The sequence below is a fragment of the Antechinus flavipes genome, chromosome 6 (assembly GCF_016432865.1).
Source record: "Antechinus flavipes isolate AdamAnt ecotype Samford, QLD, Australia chromosome 6, AdamAnt_v2, whole genome shotgun sequence".
Taxonomy (NCBI): Eukaryota; Metazoa; Chordata; class Mammalia; order Dasyuromorphia; family Dasyuridae; genus Antechinus; species Antechinus flavipes.
The window spans coordinates 66,748,140-66,771,859 of record NC_067403.1 but is presented as its reverse complement, the minus strand read 5'-3'; the positions used below and the strand labels follow the sequence as shown (position 1 = coordinate 66,771,859).

At 40.3% G+C, this 23,720-nt stretch overlaps 1 protein-coding gene across 1 annotated transcript in view; it reads left to right on the top strand.

Moving 5' to 3' along the window:
• The first annotated feature begins 12,308 nt into the window (after positions 1-12,308).
• The window catches only part of MAML3 (mastermind like transcriptional coactivator 3), a 530,175-nt gene continuing 518,763 nt past the window's right edge, over positions 12,309-23,720 (top strand). The window contains exon 1 of the mRNA XM_051967557.1: positions 12,309-14,135. Within this exon, the coding sequence (XP_051823517.1) occupies positions 13,617-14,135 (519 nt within the window). The 5' untranslated portion in view covers positions 12,309-13,616. The remainder of the gene's footprint in view (positions 14,136-23,720) is intronic.

Genomic DNA, 23,720 nt, shown 5'->3' with positions numbered 1-23,720 from the left:
TTAAAAAACATCTAAATCTCTTCAGGACTGAATCTAGTAAACGAATCTAGAGTTATCATCAACTCTAAAAGAGACAGAGAGACAGAGACAGAGAGAAAGACACAGAGAGAGAGAGAGAGAGAGAGAGAGAGAGAGAGAGAAAGAGAGAGAGAGACCTTTAGCAGAGAAACTTGCTGTAAAAATTTTTGATATTACTTCATTCTCTATGGTATCTTTTAGCAAAATAGTTTTCCTGACTATCTTTTAAAATTAAATCTATTTTTGTCTTTGCTTTGTCTGGGGTCGATTCCTATCCTTGCCTCTTTTTACTTCAGCTGAAGTACATTAGTTTCTTTTCCAGCTCTTTATTTTAACTCAGTGGGTGTTTTTCTGTTTTAAGTGTGTCCTGTATAAACACCATATTGTTGGATTCTGGTTTCTAATCCATTCTGCTATTTGCTTCTGTTTTATAAGTGAGCTCATCCCATTCATATTCAGAGTTTTGATTATTGTATATTTCTCTCCATCCCATTATCTTCTCTTATAATTTATCTTCTCTGTCTCTGTCTCTTGTCCTTCCTCAAAGTCTATTTTGCTTCTAACAATAGCTTCCCTTAATTTGCCTACACCCTTATCATTTCCCTCTCGTTTCTCGTATCCCCTTTCCCTCCTATTTCCCCAATGGGTGAGTACATTTCTATATACAACTGAGTATGTGTGTGTGTATGTGTGTGTGTATATATATATATATATATATATATAGATATAGATATAGATATAGATATAGATATAGATATAGATATAGATATATTTTTTTCCTTGAACCAATATTGATGAGAGTAAGGTTCAAGCATTGCCTGCCACTCTCTCCTCTCTTACCATCCATTGTAAAAGCTCTTCCCTTGAATCATTCTTTAATGAGAACATTTTTTCCATTTTACCTCTCCATTCCCCTTTCTCCCAATGTATCCTTCCCTTCATTTTGTGGGTAAAAGATTATTCCAACATAATTGATTCACATCTATGCTCTCTGTCTGTGTAAGCTTCTTTTTAATGCCCTGACAATGTATCATCTTCCCATATGGGTATGCAAACAGTTTAACTTTATTGAATCTCTTGGTTTATGTTTTTCTGTTTTTTTAATCAAGAATGCATGAAAGTCCTCTATTTCATTTAATATCAGTTTTCCCCCAAGATGGATTACAATATTTTGCTAAGTAGGTTATTCTTGGTTGTAATGCTAGCTTCTTTGTCTTTTGGAACATCATATTCCAAGTTCTCCACTTTTTCAACATGGAAGCCACTAAATCTTGTGTGCCCCTAATTGTGGTTCCACAATATTTGAAGTGTTTCTTCCTTGCTGCTTAAAGTTTTTCCTTTTTGACCTAGGAGCTTTGAAATTTGTCTATAATATTCCCGGGAATTTCCATTTGGGGATCTTTTTCAGGAGGTGCTTGGTGGATTCTTTTCATTTCTATTTTGCCCTCTGGATCTAAGATAGTGGAGTAATTTTATTTGATAATTCCTTGAAATAGCATATATAGCTCTTTCTTTGATTATTGTTTTCAGATAACCCAATATCTCTTTTCAATCTATTTTCCAGGTCAGTTGTGTTTCCAATAGGATATTTCACATTTTCTTCTTTCTTTTTTTGATTTGGTTTTATTTCTTAATGTCTCGTGGAGTCATTAGATTCTACTTGTCCAGTTCTAATTTTTAAGGAATTATTTACTTCAATGAGATTTTGTCTCCTTTTCCATTTGGCCTATTCTGCTTTTTGAGGAGTTCTTTTCTTCAGTGTCTCCAATAGTAAACGACTATACTAATTTACAGTTTGATAAACCTACATACTCCAGCTTCTGGAAGGACTCACTAGTTGACAAAAAACTGCTGAGAAAACTGAAAAATAATATAGCTGAAACTCTGCATAGACCAATTCACATCTTAGACCAAGGTAATATGATTTGGCTATAAAAGATGATACTATAAGCAATGAATAGTTTACCTATCAGATTTATGGAAAAGGGAAGAATTTATGACCAAATAAGAGATAGAGAACATTATGAAATGCAAAATGGGTAATTTTGATTACATTAAATTAAAAAGGTTTTGCACAAACAAAACCAAATACAGCCAAGATTAGAAGAAAAGTAGAAAGATGGGGAATAATTTTACAACAGTGTTTCTGATAAAGGTTTTATTTCTCAAATATATAAAGAATTGAATCAAATTTCTAAGAAAAGAAATCATTCTCCAATTGACAAATGGTCAAAAGATAAGAACAGGAAGTTTTCAGGTGAATAAATTAAAGTTAATCTGTATTCCTGTGGAAAAAAATGCTCTAAATCACAATTGATTAAAAAAAAGAAAATTAAAACAATTCTTAAGTACCACCTTATATCTATCAGATTGGCAAATATGACAGAGAAAGAAAGTAATAAATGCTGGAGAAGATGTGGGAAAATTAGAACACTAATGCATTGTTGGTGGAATTGTGAACTGATCTAACTATTCTGGAGAGCAATTTGGAACTATATCCAAAAGGCTATAAAACTACTCTTTGATCTGCCACTACTACTACTACTACTACTAGCTCTGTATTCTGAAGAGATCACAAAAAGGAGGAAACACATGTGTACAAAAAAATGTATAGTTCTTTTTATAGTGGTAAAGAATTGAAAATTGAGGGGAATAGCTGAACAAATAGTGGTACATTGTTGAGATGGAATACTGCTGTGCTATAAGAAATGATGAGCAGAATGTTTTCAGAAAAATCTGGAAAGATTCATATGAACTGATGCCAAGTTAAATGAGCAAATCCAGGAGAACATTGTACATAGTAACAGCAACTTGTACAGTGATCAACTGTGAAAGACTTAACTTTTTCTCAGCAATACAGTGGTCTAAGACAATTCAAAAAAACTTATCCAGGGAAAGAACTTTGGAGTCTGAATGCAGATCAAAGTGTGCTATTTGTGGTTTTCCCTTTTGTTCTGATTTTCTTTCACAATATGAGTAATATGGAAATGTTTTAAATGGATGTACACATATAACCTATATCAGATTGCTTGCTGTTTGGGGGAAAAGAGAGAGGTTAGATAATGGAAAGAGGGAGAAGAATTTGGAACTCAAAATCTTACAAAAATAAATGTTGAAGAATATCTTTACATGTAATTGGAAAAAAATACTCTTAAATGCAAAAAAAAATTTGTGTGCTTTTTTTTTTTTTTTACCATCAGGCCAATTCTGATTTTTAAAATGATACTTTCTTTAATATTTTGTGTGTCTTTTATTACTACGCTGTTAATTCTCTTTTCAAGATGTATGGGATATCAGAGAAAAAACTGATTATGTCCGAGTATAGATTGAAGTATTCTCTCTCTGTCTCTGTTGTCTGTCTGTCTGTCTATCTGTCTCTCATTATTTTTCTTGAGGGATATTTTCTTGAGAGGGAGATCTTTTTTCTTTCACAACATGACTTTTATAAAAATGTTTTACATAACTTCACATGTGCTTTCTTAATGGGGGATGGAGTTGGGGGTAAGGAGAGAATCTGGAACTAAAGTTTTAAAAACAAATGTAAAAAATATTTTAAATGTAACTGGGAGAAAATAAAAATATTAAATACACTAAGATGTATGGTGTGTTCGGGGAGGACTAGCACTTTTGGTGTGAGGACTTGCTGAGCACTTTTCAGGGCTACTCACCCACTTGTCACCCAACTCTCACCTGTGTCCCTAAGAAGCTGTACTACTTGCATCAGCCACACCCCAGTAAATCCATCTCAGCAGATGGGCTAAACCAGGTAGCAAACAGGCTTTAAACCTGTTGGTGAGTTAGGGCGATGTCTAGTCCAAGCATGTGAAGACTTCTCCCAGCAGAATGAGTGGATGAAAATAATTTGTTCCAATGGTATGGCAGTTGGAAGCTGAAGCAGATGCTGTGGAACAATTGGAACTTCCTAAGGCACTGAAGATGCCAAAGTCACCCACTACAAGCCAGGCCACTGACAGTTGTCCTTAACTTCTGTCAGTTTCTTTAACTTTTCTGTCATTTCTTTAACTTTTCCAGGAATTCTTGTTGGGCTTGGGTCCAATTAGCATTTTTGAATTGTAGCTTTTTTTTTTTTTGTAGATGTTTTCACATTGTTGTCTTCCCTGAGTCTATTTATTTATATTGAACTTTATGTTAAAGTTGGATTCTACTCACTAAGGAATGGGGAGGTGCCATCCCAGCCTTCAGCCCTTTTTATGTGTTGCTTTGTTTAGAGCTAGTTCTAGGATTTATAGTTTTGGGGGCTTCCTAGGTGGTGTGATCCTGGGAGAGGTTATTGTCTGCTTTCTTGTCTTTACCAAGGAAAGATTCCCAGTCCCCTGAATTTGCAGACATAAAACTCCTCTCTTCTTTGGTACTGACATTTAATTAAACTGCTTTTTTCCATAATTGGTGGGATTTTATTATATATAAATACACAGCATTAATTTGACAACTAAGGTCCAGTCCTTAAAATGGATAGTTGAATTCATCTTCCTGAAATTGTAAGCTGACCATTAAGGGATTTAAAGTTCTTTGACCCTTGATTCATACAGAACTCAACCTCAACTTAAAACTTTATTTTGCTTTCTAGGATGCTGTTCTCCTGAAATTTAACGGCTAAGTGTCCATTTACTCAGTCAGTCAATAAGTGAGCCAATCTGTGGTGCATGGTCACTGACCATAGCATTGTCCATTTGATGTGAGAGAGCTAGGTCATGTGGATTGGGGGCAGTAGAGACTTTAATATAGTTTCACTCCCAGAGAGCTGGCAGCAGAAATGGAAGAATTGTTACTGGTTTTAATGGGTTCAAAGTGGTAACTGTTAGAATAAGCTGTAGGTCAGCAATAGAAGCTCAGTAAGAACAAGGTACAGCTCTGGGAAGGCTATGTTGGGTATCACAGAAAGCAGCCACCAAAGTAGGACTCTCTGTGGTACAATGGCAAGAGTGCAAGGTTCAAATCTGATCTTAGACACTTTTGAGCTATGTGACTCTGGGTTAGTCACTTAACCCTGTTTGCCTCAGTTTCCTCATTTGTAAAATAAACTAGAGAAGGAAATGGTAAATCAGTCTTTACTAAAAAAAAAAAAAAAAAAAAAAAAAAAAAAAAAACAGAACAAAACCCTGAACAAAAAAAAATGACTGAACAACAACAATCACAGAAAGATTGCTGGATTCAGTGTCAGAGTACCTAGGTATTTAAATTCTTTAAATCCTAGATCTACTATTAGTGTTTGTGACCTCAGGCATTTTTCATGCCTGGGCCTTAGCTATAATGGAGAAGTAGGATAATATAGAAAATGGAAACTCATCCAAAAGGGTAGTCTAGTGATATTTGGGTCTTGGGGAATGCGCTCCTATAAAATGTGATATACACAAAAGATGGATTAGACTAACAATGGGAAGGAGGAGAAAGAGGAAGAGGACAAGGTGGAGAAGGAAGAGGGGGAGGAAAAAAGAGAAGGAAGGACAAGAAGGAAGAGGGAAAAAAAAGGAGGAGGAGGAGAAAAAGGGGAGAAAAGGGAAGAGAAGGAGGAGGAGGAAGAGATGAAAAAGGAGGAGAAGAGAAAGAGGAGGAAGAAAAGAAGAAGGAGTAGGAGGAAGAAAAGGAGAAGGAGGAGAAGAGAGGGAGGGAGGAGGAAAAGAAGGAAGAAGAGGAAAAGGAGAAGAAAGAGGGAGAGGAGAAGGAAAAAGAGAAAAAAGAGGAGAAGAAAGAGGGGCAGGAGGAGGAGGAAGAAAAGGAGAAGAACGAAGAAAAGGAGAGGAGAAAACAGAGGGGGAGAGGAGGAAAGGGAAAGGAATTACCTTTATGGTGTATTACAACCATTATTCTCTCTCTGGTGATCTTCATTCCATACTCCAGCCTCCACCTCGGACACACCACTTTCACCTGGAGTCTCCAGGGCTTCTGACTGGTGAATTTCATCATGCCCTGCCACACACATCACCTCCCCCCCCAAATTCCACCCATACTTCTATAAACAATATCAAACCTGCATTACTTGGGAAGGACATTTTTTTTTTTTTTTTGCCCATCAATTGCCCCACAATTCTAACAGCATCCTATTATATCCTTTATCATAACATCTCCACTCCTTCCCATCCCACCCCAGTCAGTGTTGTTTTTCCCTACTAGAACATAAGTTTCTGGAGGGCAAGGATTGTCTTGATTTTTATATTTCTATCCCCATAATTTAGGGTCTGGCACATGACAAGTGCTTAATAAATGCTTTTTAATTCATTATTTATCCATTCATTCAAAGCAACCATGTTAGGTAGATATGGAAAGGCTTATTAACATCATATTACAAATCAATAAACTGAGGCTCCAAACCACAATATTAAGTGCCAGAGCAGAGTTGCCCTGAGGTTTTCAGTCTCTAGACTTGAAACATCCTCTCCCATCCTTGCTGTTTCAAAGCCTTGGTAACTGACTTTAGTTGGCTCTAAGCCAGAGCTAAAGTATAGTCTGAATATTTTAATTCGATTAAATTCAAATATTTGTTAATCTACTATGTGGCAAGTACTATGCTGGGTGCTGGGGATCTGTAGATCTTTCAGAGATGGGAATAGAAGCCTAACGCATTTGAGGATAGCTGCATTTTCCTGTCATCCTTATACCCTTCTCCCTGCCTCTCAAGTTGGTAGCCACTCAATCATAGAATCTCAGAGTGGAAAGGTCCTCAGAAATCATTACAGTCCAAATAAAGCCTCCCCCCACCCACATGCCATCTTTAACAAACTGTCATCCAATCTTTGCTTGAAGGTCTCTCTCTACCAAGAACAGGCCATCTCTCCACTTCTGGATATTCCTTTTTTGGAGGCAATTGGGATTAAGTATCTTGCCCAGGGTCACACAGCTAGTAAGTGTTAAGTGTCTGAGGCTGTGTTTGATCTCAGGTCCTCCCTACTCCAGGGCCAGTGTTCTATCCACTGTGCTATATAGCTGCCCTCTGACTATTCTGAGAGATGGAAGTTTGAAAGGTGCTGTAGTGCAGTGGTATCAAACTGAATGGTTCCCTGTGGGGGCATATAAACTTAGAAAACTATATATTAACATTATTTCTCTTCTATTCTATTTTTTATTTTGTTAAATATTTTGAAATTACCTTTTCATTTAGTTTGAGCGATGCTATTGAATGTGATCAGGATTGACACCTCTGATATAGAAGTTAGGAAGAATTGAATTTGAATTCTGTTTTAGGCACTAAGTATGAGCCTGGACCAGTCATTTAACCTTTTCAAGCCTCAGTTTCCTTATCTCTAAACCAGAGATAATAATAGCATCCATTTCACAGGATTATAGTAAAGATCAAAGAAGATAGCCTATGCAAAATACTTTGCAAAATTGAATGTGTTAGAGAAATGATATTAAGGTTAAAATACAGGAATTGTATAGGGAATGCCTGGATGAGGATACTCTCTCTACCAATCATCCTTAGCATTTTCTCTGAAATTTAGGGAGCTGGATGAGGCACAAAGAGATGAAGTGATTTGCCTATGATTACATAAAGACAGAACTCTCCCCCAGTCTTCCTTGCTCCCTATCCATTAATCCATGCTGCTAATCATATAAATGCTGTTATGGTAGTTATTTTAAGCTTACATTTGTTTTCCTGAAAATAGTAGGGATGTATCACATCATATTCTTTTTGGTGTTTTTAGGTCTCCCTCAGAGAAGTGGACAAAGAACATGGAAAAGAAAAGGTCAAGAGGAAGAGTCTGTAGTTAAAGAACATTTTTAGAGGGATTATGATCTCTAACCTGCCTCAGACTCAAGAAGTTTTCCTGTGGTAATTATAGGACAGATAAAACCTGGTTAATTGATAATGTCTGAATAGAACTAAATATGCCAAGAGTGGAATGAAAGTTCTTGTGAAAAAATCACCCACTAAGTCCCAAAAGATTTCCCATGAGGAAATATCAACCCCAGGACGTTCAGTCTCAAAGATGTCATCCATAGAACTTGGGAGCAGATAATACATTTGTCTTTCTCCTTCTGAGATTCCAAAGTTATGAATCATGAGTATGGAGTGAGTTTTCTGAATTCACTTTTCAGAACAGGCACTAGATTTGAAAGCAGAACACCCATGTTTAAATCTCAGCTCAACTACTTAGCTAAGTGGCCAAGGAGATAGATAAATAGATAGAGTCTAAGATTTGGATTTAGTTAAAATTTAGCAAGTCACTTAACTTCTCTCTACTTTAGTTTCCTCATCTATAAAATGGTATGATATTATAGCATTTGCCTCCCAGGATTATTGGGCAAATAAACTGAGATAGTATTTGTAAACCACTGCGCAAATTTTAAAGACTATATAAATGTAAACTATTGGGAATAATAATGATGCTTTAGAAAAAATATATATTTTTATCTCTAAGTGTTTGTTCTTGGACAAGTCCTTTCCCCTATCTAGATGGGCCTCAGTTCATAATTCTATAAATTGAGGGATTTTGATCTTAAAGATCTTAAGATCTTAAAGATCACTTTAAATTCTGGATCTTGTGATCTCTAATTCTCCCAGATGTTTTTCCCCTTATGTACCACTGTTGTGAGTTCTGGGTTGCTGCCCCCTAGTGTGGAAGAGAGGATCTACAGGAATAAAACATAATCCTATTAGTCCTATGGTCTAGCATACATACATATATATATATTTTTTAATGAGCTGGGTTTGTTTTGGTGTGGGTTTTTTGTTTGTTTTTGCCTTTCATATTCTCATCCCTTGCTCCTACAGTTTGTTGCTTCTATTTTCATGTTCTGGCAGAGATGACACACGATCATAGATTTTGAGCTTGGCAGGAACCTCAGAGGCCATTTAATCTGATTCCTGTATTTTAGAAGTGAGAAAATGGAGATCTGGAAGGATTAAGTGCCTTTCCAAGTCACCCAGGTAGTTGATAATGAAGTTTGGATCGGAAACCAGGTCCACATAAAGGGGACAACTGGTTACATCAGTAGGTAGTTTTAAATATACACAGACATAAGCATTGACAGTTACCAGGAGCTTGCAGTCATTAATTCCTGAGTCTATGATGACTTCTGGTGGATTAAATCAGAGGCTTCTTCCCATCAGGTAGTATCCACCCTTACCCCCCATTCCCATTCCCAACCCCCACTTCTGCCCTGGTCCTTTCAAGTTCTTCTCAGAAGTATATACTTTTGGCTCTTTGGTCATGGGAAAGGTAAGCAGTCAGATCTTGCAGATTTGCCAATGGCCAATAATTACTGTTATTTTCAGCTTTTCCCAAAGGCAAACCGTGGCTAACATTGAAAAGTTAAGCCTGGATCTTCTGGATGCCAAGCCAGTGTTGTTTAGGATGCTGGAACTCAATTCCTTTCTAGATTGTTTTGATTTCTTATACTGACAGGTTCTGGGAGGGAAATTATAAAGTAAAGATGGGAGCTAAGAGAAGATCATGGGACATAATGAATTGAGAGCGGGGCTCCAAGTCAAGAAGAACTGAGTTCAAGTTACTCCTTTGATGTTACATCTATCTATCTATCTATCTATCTATCTATCTATCTATCTATCTATCGATAGTGAATGTGTATTAAACATCTTTTTATCTCTGTGTCCCAGGCATTTTTGTAAATGCAGGACTGTTATTAATCTACTTCAATAGAAGGAATTTACTTAACGAGAATTAATTGTGCTAGTGAAAACACATATAGATTCCCTCCTTCTTCCCCCAAAATGAGTTGAGGGAATTTGAAATTGCCTTCTTCCTTATGCTAAGGTTATATGTTCCCTGGATGGCTGTTTTTGTTTTTTTTTTTTTTGCACATATGGTAAAAAAGATGATAATCTGCCTAATCTTACATTTATGAACAAACAAAAACAATTCTTTTTATGTTCCAAGAATTTGTTTATATTGTGTACCACATCTCCCCTCCCCTCCCCTATGGCTGTAATACATACCTTCTTCACTCACTTCTTCCCAGATGAATTCCTAACTTTCTCCAAAGCCTAGTCCAAGCTCCACCTACTTTTCTAACCCTTCCAGTTGTTGGTACCTTTGAAATTACTTAGTATTTCCTCTGTTTATATTTTACATAGATTGTTTCCTTCAGTAAAATATAAGCTTCTTGAATACATTGTGTCACGTTTGTTTCTATATATCTCAGCACCTAACAGCATCTGATACTTAATAGGTGCTTAAGGTTTGCTAAAAGAATGAATATGTATAAACAATTAACTAAGAAATTAATCTCTTTGATTCTTAGGCTGAGGCTTGAAAGATGGGAATGTTGAAAATAAGGGTAGCCGACATTTATTTTAAGATTTCCAAAACACCTCGCATATATTATTTTATTTAATAATGAGACAACCCTTCTGTGATGCAGGCACTATATATAGACAGGTCATCCTGTGAGGCATTCAGGGAAGTCCTGATGTGAGAAATTCTTCCCCAAACATTAATCACATCCACAACTAGATCAAGGCTTTTTGACAAATCCTAGTGGATTTTCTGGGTAGGATCATATTAAGTAGATATGGAAATGGGTTCTCCGGGAATCCAAGAAACTTGACTGTCGGGGAGTTCGCTGCATGTATCTGTTTGTTGTTATTAATAACAACGATTATTTTTTCCCCTTGCCCTTAGAATATGTTTTTAAATCAAACAAGCAGATAGTACCCAAGATTTCAACCAAGTCTTTCTAGGCATTCCACCCATTACATCACGTTGCCTCTGATCATCAGTTTACCTGTGAGGAAATTGAGGTTCATTAAGATGAAATGGTTCTGGTCTGTCACATCTAAGAAACTCAGGAGGCAGGATTTAGAATCAAGAATCTTCTAGTTTCAGGATCCTTCTACTACATCCAGCCCATTTCTTGCCCTAAAAGTATGGAAACTCCAAAAGAAGTCACTTCTAGCATTTTGTTTTCTAATTTAGAGATATTTCGACACCATTATAATCAGTATTGTGTTACAGCCGGTTCTCAGTAAGGCAGCCTATGTAAAAGATAGATTTTACATTATAGACCTGATTAATGAATGGGGAGAAAACAGTTCCTTATCACTGACATTATGAGGTTAGAAATAGCATCCTATGCTAATCTGCAATGCCAAGAAATGAAGATGGTTTAAATCAGATCTCATGAGTAATGCATGAGATCCAAAGTTCCTTTATTCCCGGCTATTTTAGAAAACTGGGGTGTATTTTTACCCTAAAAGAACAATCTTAACAAAATAATGTGAAATACCTTATTTGTTGACATCCCATTTTAAAGCCAAGCACGCGTTGCTAGTTGAGTGCAAGGAAAACGCTACTTTTCTTGCCAAACTAAAATATTTAATTCGATGATGCTCTTGAAATGAGTTAAGTCCAGATTCTAGGATATTATTTCTAGTTCTTTAAGCTAATCATCTCCTTGAAGAAACTCAGAGTTTACCTGAAAAGATGCTTTCAGTAATATTTTTAAAAACGAAGTTGACATAGCTTTCTGGAAGTGAACATCTCGTGGTAACTGTATATCTTATGGAGCCATTTCAATAAGATAAATCTATCTATCCACAAAGTAAGACTGGGTGAGTGCTAGCTTGTTTTTGTTTTGGTCCTGACAAACTGTGAAATGCTGTGTTTTTCCTGCACTTCTCTTCCATGAAATCTGCGATCTTTCCACTTGATTTGGGAAGGACCCTTAATTACTGCTGTCATTAGCACCTAGTGTTCAAAACAGTCTGTTCCAATGTGCTGTTAGTCTCACCTCCAAGTCCCTGCTTGTTTGATTTAAAAACATATTCTAAGGGCAAGGGGAAAAAATAATTGTTGTTATTAATAACAACAAATAGATACATGCAGCGAACTCCCCAACAGTCAAGTTTCTTGGATTCCCGGAGAACCCATTTCCAAGTTTCTAGTCTGGGTTCCTGCGTTCCAGTATCTGGGTCTGAGTTTCTTTAAGCAGTCACACGTTGGATGATTAAAAACGGGAGCCTGGGTTACCTGGGGCTTTTTAAAAACAATTCACTCCTTCGTCACCCCCCACCGCACCCCCTTTCTACATGGATGGGGTTGACAGACAAGCACAGGGGAGCCTCAATGTTTCTGCCTGGTCATGCACAGTTCTGCAATATAATGCATAAATGTATAACAACAACTTGAGCTCGCCTCAGACCTCGCTTGGAATCAGGAAATCAAGCCCCGGAGCCCGAGCACACGCGCGCACGCGCACGAACACGCACACGCGAACGAATTACATCCCCCACGCACACATACACACACATACACACACACACACACACACACATCCATACACATACGTTCACAGGTCAAAAGTTGATTCATTCCCGAGATCCATCAGGATCTTTCTTTTTTCTTTTTTCTGGCAGCTGGGGCTTCCTATTCTCAGGGCAGTTGTAAGGTTGGGGGCGTGGGGAGGGGCGAAGGGAGAGGGAGGTGAGGGGAAAGGGAGAAGGAGAGTGATTGGTGTGTGCCTTTCTCCACTCCCGCCAGGAGAGAGTCCGGGCCGGGTTTTGCACCTTGTCCCCGGGTTCGGTCTCACGGCCTCAAGCGGCTGCTGCTTCTTTGCTGCTGCTTGCCGCTGCTGCTGCCGCCGCCGCCGCTGCCGCCTCTGCCGCCGCTGCTCTCCCTGCTGCTGCTGCTGCTGCTGGGCTGCTGCTGCTACTGCTGCTGCTTCTGTGTTTACTGAGCTCTCTTGTCCTGATATCACTCCGCTGGCATGGAGGAGGAGGAGGAGGTGGAGGAGAGAGAGGAGGAGGAGGATGAGGAGGAGGAGGAGAGCACTTGATCATTGTGATGGTGGCAGGAGGAGCAGCCGCAGCAGTAGCAGCAGCAGCAAAAGCCAAGCGTTGGGGGTTCTTATCAGCTCGGCGTGTTTTTTTTTTTTTTTTTCAAAGGACTTCACCGATCTACTTTTGCAATCACCCCCGGGATTGTTCATATGTTTACTTCCCCCCAACCCGAGGATTTGATATTTAGGTTCCTGTGAAATGCTACCGAGCAGCCAAAGTACTTTGAGAACACGGGGCGGCATAAACACCAAAACTTTTTTGTGGAAGGAAAATGCAATAAGAAAGCTCGCTGTCTTTTGATGCTGTGAGTGTGGAGCGAGTGTGTGTATTGTGTGTCTGCCTGGGGTGCCTTTGCCTGTTTGCGAGTGTGTGTGGTGTGGTGTGTGTATGTGTATATGTGGCTTTTCCCCTCGAATATAGGGAGAAAATGCTTGCCAACCACCGGAAATCTCCTGGAATTTATTAGAAAATAATGGATTATAAAAAGAAGTGAGGGAAGGAACGGATCTCCCGCTGAGTTGCAACCCGATTTGCTACTCTTCAGTTTGTTGATTGTTTTTATTGATAGGTGTCTTGATGATACTCTGATAACACCTTCAATATTATTATTTTTGGGGGGGAGCGTTACACTTTTAAAAAAAGGAAACAACAGCAACAACAGCCCCCCCCCAAGTATTCTCCCCTTCTCCCCCTCTCCTGCTCAGAATCGGTGTCTCCATCCATGTGCTTGTTTGCTCCCCCGCGTTCCACTTAAAACTATTTTAATCCTGGACCCAAGGAGGAGGCTGATAGGGGGGTGGATACAAAAAGTTCTTCCAAAATAGTGTGCACGGGGAGCAGGATGGGGGATTTCGCAGCCCCCGCTGCTGCCACCGCGAATGGCAGTAGTATTTGCATCAACAGTAACCTGAACAGCAGCCTCGGTGGGGCCGGTATCGGTGTGAATAATACTCCCAATAATACTCCCGCTGCACCGAGTAACAATCACCATGCTGGCGGCGGCGGCGGCGGCGGCGGTGGCGGTGGCGGCGGCGGCGGCGGCCCCGGGGGCAGCGGCGGCGGCCCGGGGAGCGTCCCCAAGCACAGCACCGTGGTGGAGCGGCTGAGGCAGCGCATCGAAGGCTGCAGGCGGCACCATGTCAACTGTGAGAACAGGTACCAGCAAGCCCAGGCGGAGCAGCTGGAGCTGGAGCGCAGGGACACGGTGAGCCTCTATCAGAGGACCCTGGAGCAAAGGGCCAAAAAATCGGGCGGCGGGGGCGGCGGCGGAGGCAGCAAACAGCCCCCGCAGCACTCGAGCAAACAGCAGCAAGATGCAGAGTCTGCCACAGCGGAGCAAAGAAATCACACTCTGATCATGGTGAGGGGACAATTCGGGCAGGGGGACCGGGGACCTGGTCGGATGCGGGGAGCGGGCCGTCCTGGTTTGGATGTGTTTGTGTTGGGGTTGGGGAGAGGCTGATTTGGGCAAAAAGGGGAGCTCTGTGGGAGCGGACGGGTTTCAAGTAAACTTTTCCTGGGAAAAGGCTCAGTCAGATACCTGTTAGTCGGCCAGGATTGTCAGATGTGAAGGGGCGCGGGGTGGGGTTGGGGAGACTGGAAAAAAGGGGGGATTTAAGACGGGAAAGAAGGAATCTTAAGGAGCGTCTTCTAAGTGTGCTGTTTGGAAAAGTTTTTTTTTTCCTCCTTTTCCTAAGAACCAGTTTGAAAGAGGCTGAATCTTGAGTTGAAAGTCTGCTCCTCCTCCTTTCCCTAGCTCTCCACCCCCAGCTCTTCCTTAACCTCGCAAATCTCGTTTCTCTCCCCCTACTCCCCCCTACCTTTTATAGAGCACATCCGTTTGGGTTAGGGGAGATACTGATGCTGTGATTCTGGGGAGGTATCGTTTTGTGGCCGAAAGCAGGGGAGAGGGAGGATGAAATATCCCCCCCATTCCCTCTTTGTTTTAAGAAAGTCTTAGTTTTGTGAATGAACTTTTTTTGGGGGGTGGGGGAGATGTACGCGTCCTGTGTGTGTCTGTGTGTCTGTATGTGTCTGTGTCTGTGTGTGCGTGCGCGCGCGCGCGCGCGTATGTGTGTGTGCACGCTGCATCGATGGCTTTTTAAAGTCTGGTTTGGCAAGGCAGGTGAAGGGGCGGGGAGGAAAGTAAGATTGGGTTTGCTGCTCTTGCAGCAGGTAAAGGAGAAAGTTCCCTGATGTTGTTTGAAGCTTGTTCCCTGCAGTCGCCCCAGCCACCCGATTCAGGATTCGCACTCCGCCACCCTCATCCCATTTTCCCTTTAAACTTCCCTTACTGAAACTGTCCTTTTCGCTTCCGGAACCATCCCACACCTCTACCCCTGCCCCCCATCAAACTTTCCCCGGGTGTTTTAATAAGCACTGAGAAGAGCACGGCACTGGAAAAGAGAGGTGTAGGAGGTTTGCCTGTGGAGGCAGAGGCTTGGGGGTGGGGTGTTTGTCTGTCAATTGCATAACTTAGCAAGTAGGAAGTAGCGCGATCCCCGCTCCCCAACCCGGGGGGAAGAGGCCTCCAACCTGCTGTGGTGCCTGGACTTATCTGAGGAGTTTTTTACAGCTTTCCCTCGCATCTCAGTCCCTTCTTTCTCTTGGATCTTTCTTTCTAATCCTCTTCCTCCTCCTCCTCCTCTTTTTTTTTCTCTCTCTCTTTCTTTCATTCCCTTCCTTCTCATTTTCTCAGGAGTGATTAGGGGCTAGTGAAAAGCATTTATTTGCACGAAAACCCCAACAACGTAGACCCACCTCCAACCCCCTCCCCCTCGAAATTTCATTCTGAGTGTAGTGCGTGTGCGTGTGCATGTGTGGCCAGGGGTGGCTCGGTGGATGTTAAAGTCAAAGCCCGTGTGGCCGAGCAGGGCACCGACCGTTCGCCTTGCTCCCTGGGTGCACAGATAGTGCCGCTGGGTCGTGCGGACCCCCACGGAGGGAGGAAGAGGGCTGCTTTCTACTTGGGGCTGAAAAATCGGGCACTTCCCCCGACCGGGAGAATCTTCTCTTTTGCGCTCCAGGGTTGGGAGAGATGGGGGGCGGGAGCCGGAGAGGTCAGCTTCAGTTGGGAGCTGGGTTTGGGCATTTCCGTGACAAAGAGCCGAAGGGATAGGGGGAGGGTTGGGATTGTATCAGTCTCTTCCCACTCACTCCCCCTCCCATTCTCGGGTGTCCCCCACTCTTCCTCGAGTCTCTCCTTTCTCCCCACCCCTCCCCGCCTGCCTCTCTTTCTTCCCCCCACCCCCCCTCACCGCACACGTGAAGGAGGGGGAGCAATTTGTTTATCTCGGTCTTAAAGATATCTCTCTTCCTCCCCCCTTAGCTCAGAAACTGTCTCCGCCCCTCCTCCCCCTTGGCGTGATCCTTTGCAGGCCCGCTGTACAGCACCTTCTTCCCCTCCTCCTCTTCTTCCTCCTCCTCCCTTCACACGCCCTCCCTTCCTCCCTTTCTCCCTCCCACCTCCACCCTTTGGACGGGGTGGGAGGGGAGAGGGGAGGTGCTTTGTCCGCGGCTCTAACCTCCTACCCGAAGAGCTGGGGAACTTGGAGGTGGCGATCTACTACAGCGACGCCTGCTACTACTAATATCCCCCTAATCACTGGAAAGCCCCCAAACACCCTTTCCTCCGCCCCTTCGCGTCTGACTGGGGGCGAAGGGGAGGAGGAGAAGGAGGGAGGAAGGAAAGACACAGGGAGCAAGGGAGCCAGAGCAAGCGCAACGGGAGAGAGCGCTTCAGTCATGTAGTCTCATCTATAGAAGATCAGGAAGAAGAAGCGGACTGTGTATTTTGAGACGGAGGGAGAGAGGGTGGGGGTGGAGAGAGAGAGAGAGAGAGAGAGAGAGAGAGAGAGAGAGAGAGAGAGAGAGAGAGAGAGAGAGAGAGAGAGAGAGAGAGAGAGAGAGAGAGAGAGAGAAGAACGAGACACAGAGAGAGACACAGAGAGAGACTTGGAAAAACGCTTCTTGCTTTTACAAGCAGGAAGCCAAAACCCACTGATATACTGTAGTTTTCCTGCACACAAAGAAGACATTAATTTATGAATCTTCTTTACCTTTTTCCCCGTTTAGTATCTGTCACTGACATTATCTGTCTCAATCCCCCTTCCCCTCCCCCCCCCATTCACATCTTTACCTTCCTGACCCAGGTCCATATTTCCCCATCCCAGCTCCAGAATTAAGGGGACTTATCACAGGTGAGGCTGTTCAGTTTTGCAAAAAGTCGGATTTGGTGGATGACTTTTTGAAAGCATCCTCTCCTGCAGCAGTACCCTTTCCTTTGTTATGCATACAAATATTATTCTCAGCTTTTCATGGTAAGATCTTTGAGGTCAGGAGCTGTCTTTTCCCCTTTTTTTGTATCCTCAGCGTTTAGCATAGTGTTTGGCATATGCTAGGAGCTTAATCAATTTTGATTAAGATTGGAATTCTAGAAATTAAGATGTATTGTGAAAAATGTGCCCCCCCACACTCTTTAGGGATTAATGATATTGATGTTTCCCTCTCCCTATCTCCTCTCCCCCTTTTCACTCCTCATTTTCCCTCAATTCTAGACCTGTGGGTTCATTAGTGTAGAGAAGTCTCCTATGGAAACTCTTCACCTGTGCAGATGGCCAATTCCTTTCTAAAACTGGACACTGCAGAATTTAAGTGACTTGCTCTTGGACACCTAGGCAGATAATGTGGATCTGAATCAGGTTTTGAACTCAGATCTCCATGATTCTAAAATGATTCTTCTATGCAATTTGCCATACTTCTCTCCCGCCAATTTTCAGACAAACCACACAACTACCTAAGCCAAAGCTATGTCAGATGCCCTTTTAATGTCTTTTATTCAATGAAAAGGAAAAAAAAAAAAAGATAAACTAGGTAACCAGAAAGTTTTTTTCCTTTTTTTTTGAGGGATCCTATTGTCTCCCAGTCCCACTGAGACAACCTTACAGAAGGTTGGAGTTGATGTCCAAGGAGGTTCTCAGCTTTTAAATCTTCCAGGGATCTTAGAGATCATCTAGGACAGGACTTAAACTTTTTCTACATGAACTCCTTTTGCCATAGAAATATTTACATGACTACCTGGGTATATAGCTACATGAAACAGATACACAAATCAAACATTTACTGATAATAAATCATAATTTTGTGACCCTCACATTCAGTTGAGACTCCATGTAGGATCCAGAACCACAGTTTAAGAAGCTGGGATCTAGGTAGTCTCCTTATTTATTTATTTATTTTTTAACAGTGGAGGAAACTGAGACCCAGAGCAGGGAAGTGTCAAGAGAATCACTAAATCAGAAATGCAGCTTTCAACACCTTAGTAGTGATGTGTCTAATATTGAAATTAACAGATTGTCAACTTTATCCCCAACTACAGATTTCATGATGTGTCACAAGCTGACATATTAAGTACACTAATTGGGAAGAGGAAAGTTTGCTTGAAGATAGGCAACTTTGTATTCTCAGTTTTTTTTCTTTCTATATTTTAGTCTTATGGATTAAAGGCTTAGCTATACCACAGTGCTTTGTAGAATGTAGGAACATTTCCACATTGTGTGCTTTCATTCTTGTATGCTCTGACAGGCATCTTAGGAAAGGATATGAGGTCAAGATATTATCTAGTCTGTACTATATATACTTATCAAATATCCTCACAATTTTTATGCACTAGTTGTATGAGGCTTCTGTTTGGCTCCAAAAATTTCAGTCCTCTTCCCATTAAAAATAATATTTTAAAAAATGTATCAAGTAATTTTTCTTCTACATTACATTCATTGCTGGGTACACAATCTGCTTTATTAGTTACAAAGAGAAATAGTTAAGAAAAATCAACAGTGGGGATTGTCTCATTTTTTGTGTTTTTAATCCTTGGATCTAGCACTATGGCTAGGACATAGTAGGTACTTAATAAATGCTTGTTGCTTGACGGATTGATCAGATCTAATGTTATGCTGTAATTCTCCTTCTTGACACTTTAGAGAAGAAGGTATATTTCATTTTTTCTGAGTTAATCTCGACTTTTCAAGTAATCATATTAAATTTGGGAAAGGGATTTGATATTAAATTAATATCTTTTTAAAAAGCCACTTTAGCAGTTGGAGTCCAAAAAAAAAAGTTAATATAGAAATTACAAATTTCTGAAAACTGGAATCTCAGGATTTCAGTCTTAAGTGGTGACTGACTTTCACTTTCTTTAACCTTGACTTTTATACTTGCTTTTGCATAGAACAGTTGATCTTCAGATTGGGCTGTGTACTTAAAGGGAATTCAAGGGTCTTGGAGGCAGAGCACCTCATCCTTGCTGTGAGATTGCCATTAACTCCTTAGATGAAAAGCTTGGGGCAAGGCACATCATTTCTCCTGTTTCCTCATCTGTTAAATGGCAGAGTTGAGAAGAGGACCTAGCCCTGATGCCTTGAAATGCCTTCTAGTGCTGACTCTGTGGGATCCTGTGAAAGCAGTCATCCTTCAGAGCTTAATAACTATGGAAAAACATAAGAACAGGGCTCCTGGTTTCTATTTGGCTGTTAGAATTCATATCATAACAGTTCTATGTGTCAGTTTTTTCTTTCTTTTCTTGGCATGGGATTAGTAAGTGAAAGTTCTGTTTTTATTGTTTTTTTGCTGTAGATAAGAGTAAGCTTGGGGAAGCAGACATCTGTCTTGGTCCAAGGCCATAGTGAAAGCTCTGGGTGCACTACAAACCTTTGCCACAGTCAAGGTTGATGTGGCCTGAACTCCCCTTTCAGTAAATTGGAGATAAGCCTGAGGTTTACAGGTGGCCACATCTCAATCCTGTTCATTTCTTTGAAGTGAAATGGGGGAAGGGGGAATGGACCTTTCAGTAAGCTTTTATCTAAAAAACAGCTACTATTTTAAGCAGAGACTTCATTTCAATATTAATTGCTTACTGTGTGCAAAGCACTGTGCTAAGTATCAGAGGAGAGAACAACATTTCATTAGGATATGGTTCTTTTCTTGGGAACTGCTTGAAGCTCCTAATGACAAACAGGGTCACATTTATATGCAGTTTTCAGATTTGTGGCTGTTTTTCTCTACAGCCTTGTGATGTAAGCAGTCCTTAGTGACTTACATTATTTACCCTTATTTTAAAGAGGAGGAAATCAAGGCTTTCAAGGGTTAAGAATGTGACCAAGGTTACAGAACTAGCAAGGCTTTGAACTCAGGTCTGCTGACTTCTAGTCCAGCTCTGTACTAAGCTGCCCAGTGAAGAATGAGCTAGATGTCATGAGGAAAATATTTATTACATAGTAAATACATTAGAGAACTTAAAAACTATGCATAAGACTTCTGGGAGAGGGAGGACTAGATATGAAGTCTAATGGGAATAAGGTCAAGGAATAGCATCTGAACTCTACTTTGAAGGAAGTTACAGATGCTAAGAGGTAAAAGGGGCAGAAGAAAGTGAATTCCAGAGCTAAGAGAGCACAACCCCCCTCCCCCCTATTATAAAGGCATTAACAGACCATTCCTATGATAGATTTTTATTTAGAAGGAACAGGACATGAAATATAATAACTAGCACTTATATAATGCTTTAAGGTTTGTGAAGAGTTTTACAGATATTTCATTTGATCTTTACAGCAACCTTGGAAGATAGATATTATTTTATTATTATTATTGCTGAGGCAGTTGAGGTTAAGTGATTTGTCCAGAGTCACACAGCTAGGTAGTGTTAAGTTTCTGAGGTCTTTCTGACTTCAAGGCTGATGCTCTATCCACTTTGCTATTTTGCTGCTCCTATCTCCCTCTCTCTATTTCCTTCTTTCCATTGCACCACTGCACTGATTGCTACTATTAAAAATACCCATAATCACTGATGGGACTTTAGTGGCATTATTGGGAATATAAAGTTTTAATTAGCAGGCCTTTGATATGTCTTTTCACTTGGGAAGATGGGGAGGTCATTTTCAGATCCAAACATGAGATGAGATAGAAGGGGGCTATCAGGTAGACCTACTCACCCAAATTAATAAATAGGCACAGGTTTCTCAATTATTATTCAAGAAGTGGGGGAATCCTTATCACTGTAATTCAATACTTCATTTCATTGGGTCCTCAAAGAAATCTATGAGTGAAAAAAAAATGGACTGATGATTTGGTAAGGATTAGGAACTGTTGTTAGGCAACTTTTGTGCTCCATTGGTATCCTCTTAATGGTTGGAGAAGCTGAGGAATCAGAGACATCATTGATACAGTTGATCATTTGAAGATTCATTACTTTAGGAGCATGTAGACAATGATTCGCAAAATACTTACAATGATATAGCCCCTTCCTTGATGATTTTACCATCTCCATAATTTGAACATTAAACAGTTAGTTGCCCAGGGAAGGGTTTTGGCAAAATTGCAACTGATACAACATTTTGGCATTCATCCCTGGAATGGTTCCAGGAATCATCAAGATAATGTTTTGTTGAGTTAGTTCTTCACCAGCTAATATGGTTTCCCTTTTCCTATGGTGCTGAGTGTAAGATTCTGGCTCAGAACTCATGTTTTTTGGTTTATGGGGATTGGAATTATTAACTATTAGAAATCATTTCCACAATCACCCTTTTCCTAGTTTTTCTACTTCTCTTGCTATTCTAGTATAAAAAATAACCAGTCAACTAGCATTTATCACATACATAACCTATTTACATATACATCCATGTATGTGTATCTACACATTTATGGGCATCTATATATATATATGTCTACATATATACTTGTATACATATATATGTGTGTAGATAGATAGATAACATTCTAACCTCTTGAAATACCTTCTTAGAAGATGCATAGTGTAACTCTTTGGGAAGATCATAGAAAAGATCTGGCAGAGACTTTAAAGATTATCTGGTATTATGCTGTCATTTTTCAGATGAAGAAACTGAGGCTCATAGGGATGAAGTAATTTGCCTGAAATCACAGGGATAATCAGTGACAGAACTAGGATTGGACCGGAGGCTCTCCAGTTCCAAATCCAATGCTCAGCTCTTCTGAACATCACTCTTAAGATCATTATTCACAACAGAAAAGTTGATCTTTTTTAAGTTGCCAAAAGCATTAAAAAAAAAAAACTCCAACCTGTTTAGTTCTATTATTTGATCTGGGAAGATCTGACAAATCCTGCCTCAGACATTCATTAGCTAATATTATTCTGGAGTTACTTTGCTGTGCCTCAGTTTTTTAATCTACCAAAAGGGAATAATCCTACTATTGACCTCATGTGAGTGAGTTGTAAGGTTCAAATCTGATAAAGCATGTGAAATCTCAACAACAACAAATTTCTTAACTCTGTCCATTAGAAGAATAAGTCTTACTTTGGTGATAAATCTAACTTTTCCTGAACTTATAATTAGAATTTTCAAGACAGGCTCTGGAATTTTAAACTCAAGGATGATGGGTTTTAGAATAGGAAAAAGACCTTAGATATAATTTAGTAATCCCTCCCAACTCTTTTAGGTGAGAAGCCCAGAGGGGAATCTTTTCAGACCTCTGCCTGTCCTGGTTCTGAAATAAATTAGTAGGTCTCATCCCCCACTGACCAACATTCCTTGGAAAAGCCAAGCCAGGTTGAGACTTTAGAATATTAATAGCACTACTCCCTGATTTCTCTCTCATTAAAGAAACTGTTGTCTGATAAGGTTTTTCCAAGTTGTGGAGAATTAAAGTGGGAATGGAGACTTAGATTTTTTTCTGCTAGGAGGTATTACCTGGGAAGCTGATCAGAAGGCCAGCCCTCTTTCTGTGTCCTCAATTGGATAGATGCCAGTTACAGACTGAGTCCTCCACATATCTTAAAATTGTAATATTTATTTACTGCTATGAGATATTTCATTCCCTGGTAAACAAGAGCCAGTTAACTAACAATTATGTTTCCATATTGCAGCCTTGTGTCTTGGGATAATTAATCCCACTCTTGTTTTAGAAGTGAATTTTGTTTTCTTTTCTCATTGAATATATAGATATGTCATGAAGAGCTGGGGAAATCAATCAATAAAATTGTCTTTTTAAAATAATAGCAATAATACTGATCATAATGGGCATATAGCATCTTGAGGTTGGCAGATTGCTTGGTATATACTGTCTCATTTGATTCTCACAGCAAAAAAACCAAATCCACTAGTTTTATTCTCATTTAATATATGAAACTGAAGCTCGACAAGGTAAGTGGCTTGCCCTTGGATGGGAAAGTAAGTGATTTCTCCAAGCTCACATGGATAGTAAATAACAGAGCTAAAACTGGAACCCAGATTCTCTGATGACTCTAGATCCAGAGCTAGGATTCTTTACTATCTCTGCTGTTGCTTCCATCTGTAGATTATTGGGGGAGAGGAAGCTTTTTTTCTTCTCTGTGTCTCTTCTGCCATGAGCCTTTTGGCCATTTCCCTGCTAGTTAGCACCTTAACCAAAGAAAAGGCAGCTCAATAAGAAGGAACGAAATTAAGTTGTGTTTTTTCTAACTATTGTGAATATTCCATTTGGCTAGAACTTGAAGCCAATGAGAAAATGAAGAATTGGAATTGCTGTGGTTTTCTGGCTGGAAGGATCATAAAGACAGATCTAGTCCAACAACCTCTCCCTGCCCTCCTCGTAACACTTTACAAACTTAGGGACAGAAAAGTTAAGGGACTTGTCTGAAATTGTGTATGTATAAAACATTGGGTCCAAGATTTGAACGTGGTCCTCTGACTCCAAACTACATTAGATCTTCTTGTTCTAGGCTATCCTTTTTCTGCTTTCCATTAGATAATAGAGAATTATTTGTCCTTATTATTTCACTTATAAATTGGAGCAGGTACAAAATTTAGATGTGTCCAGGTCCTGTCTAGCCCAGTGAGAGGTAACTCTATTAAGTGCAGTAAGCTTAGGGGGATGGGATGAGAGAAAGCCTCACCTGAATTCTGAGAAGACCAGGACTGGAAGAACAAGCTGGGAA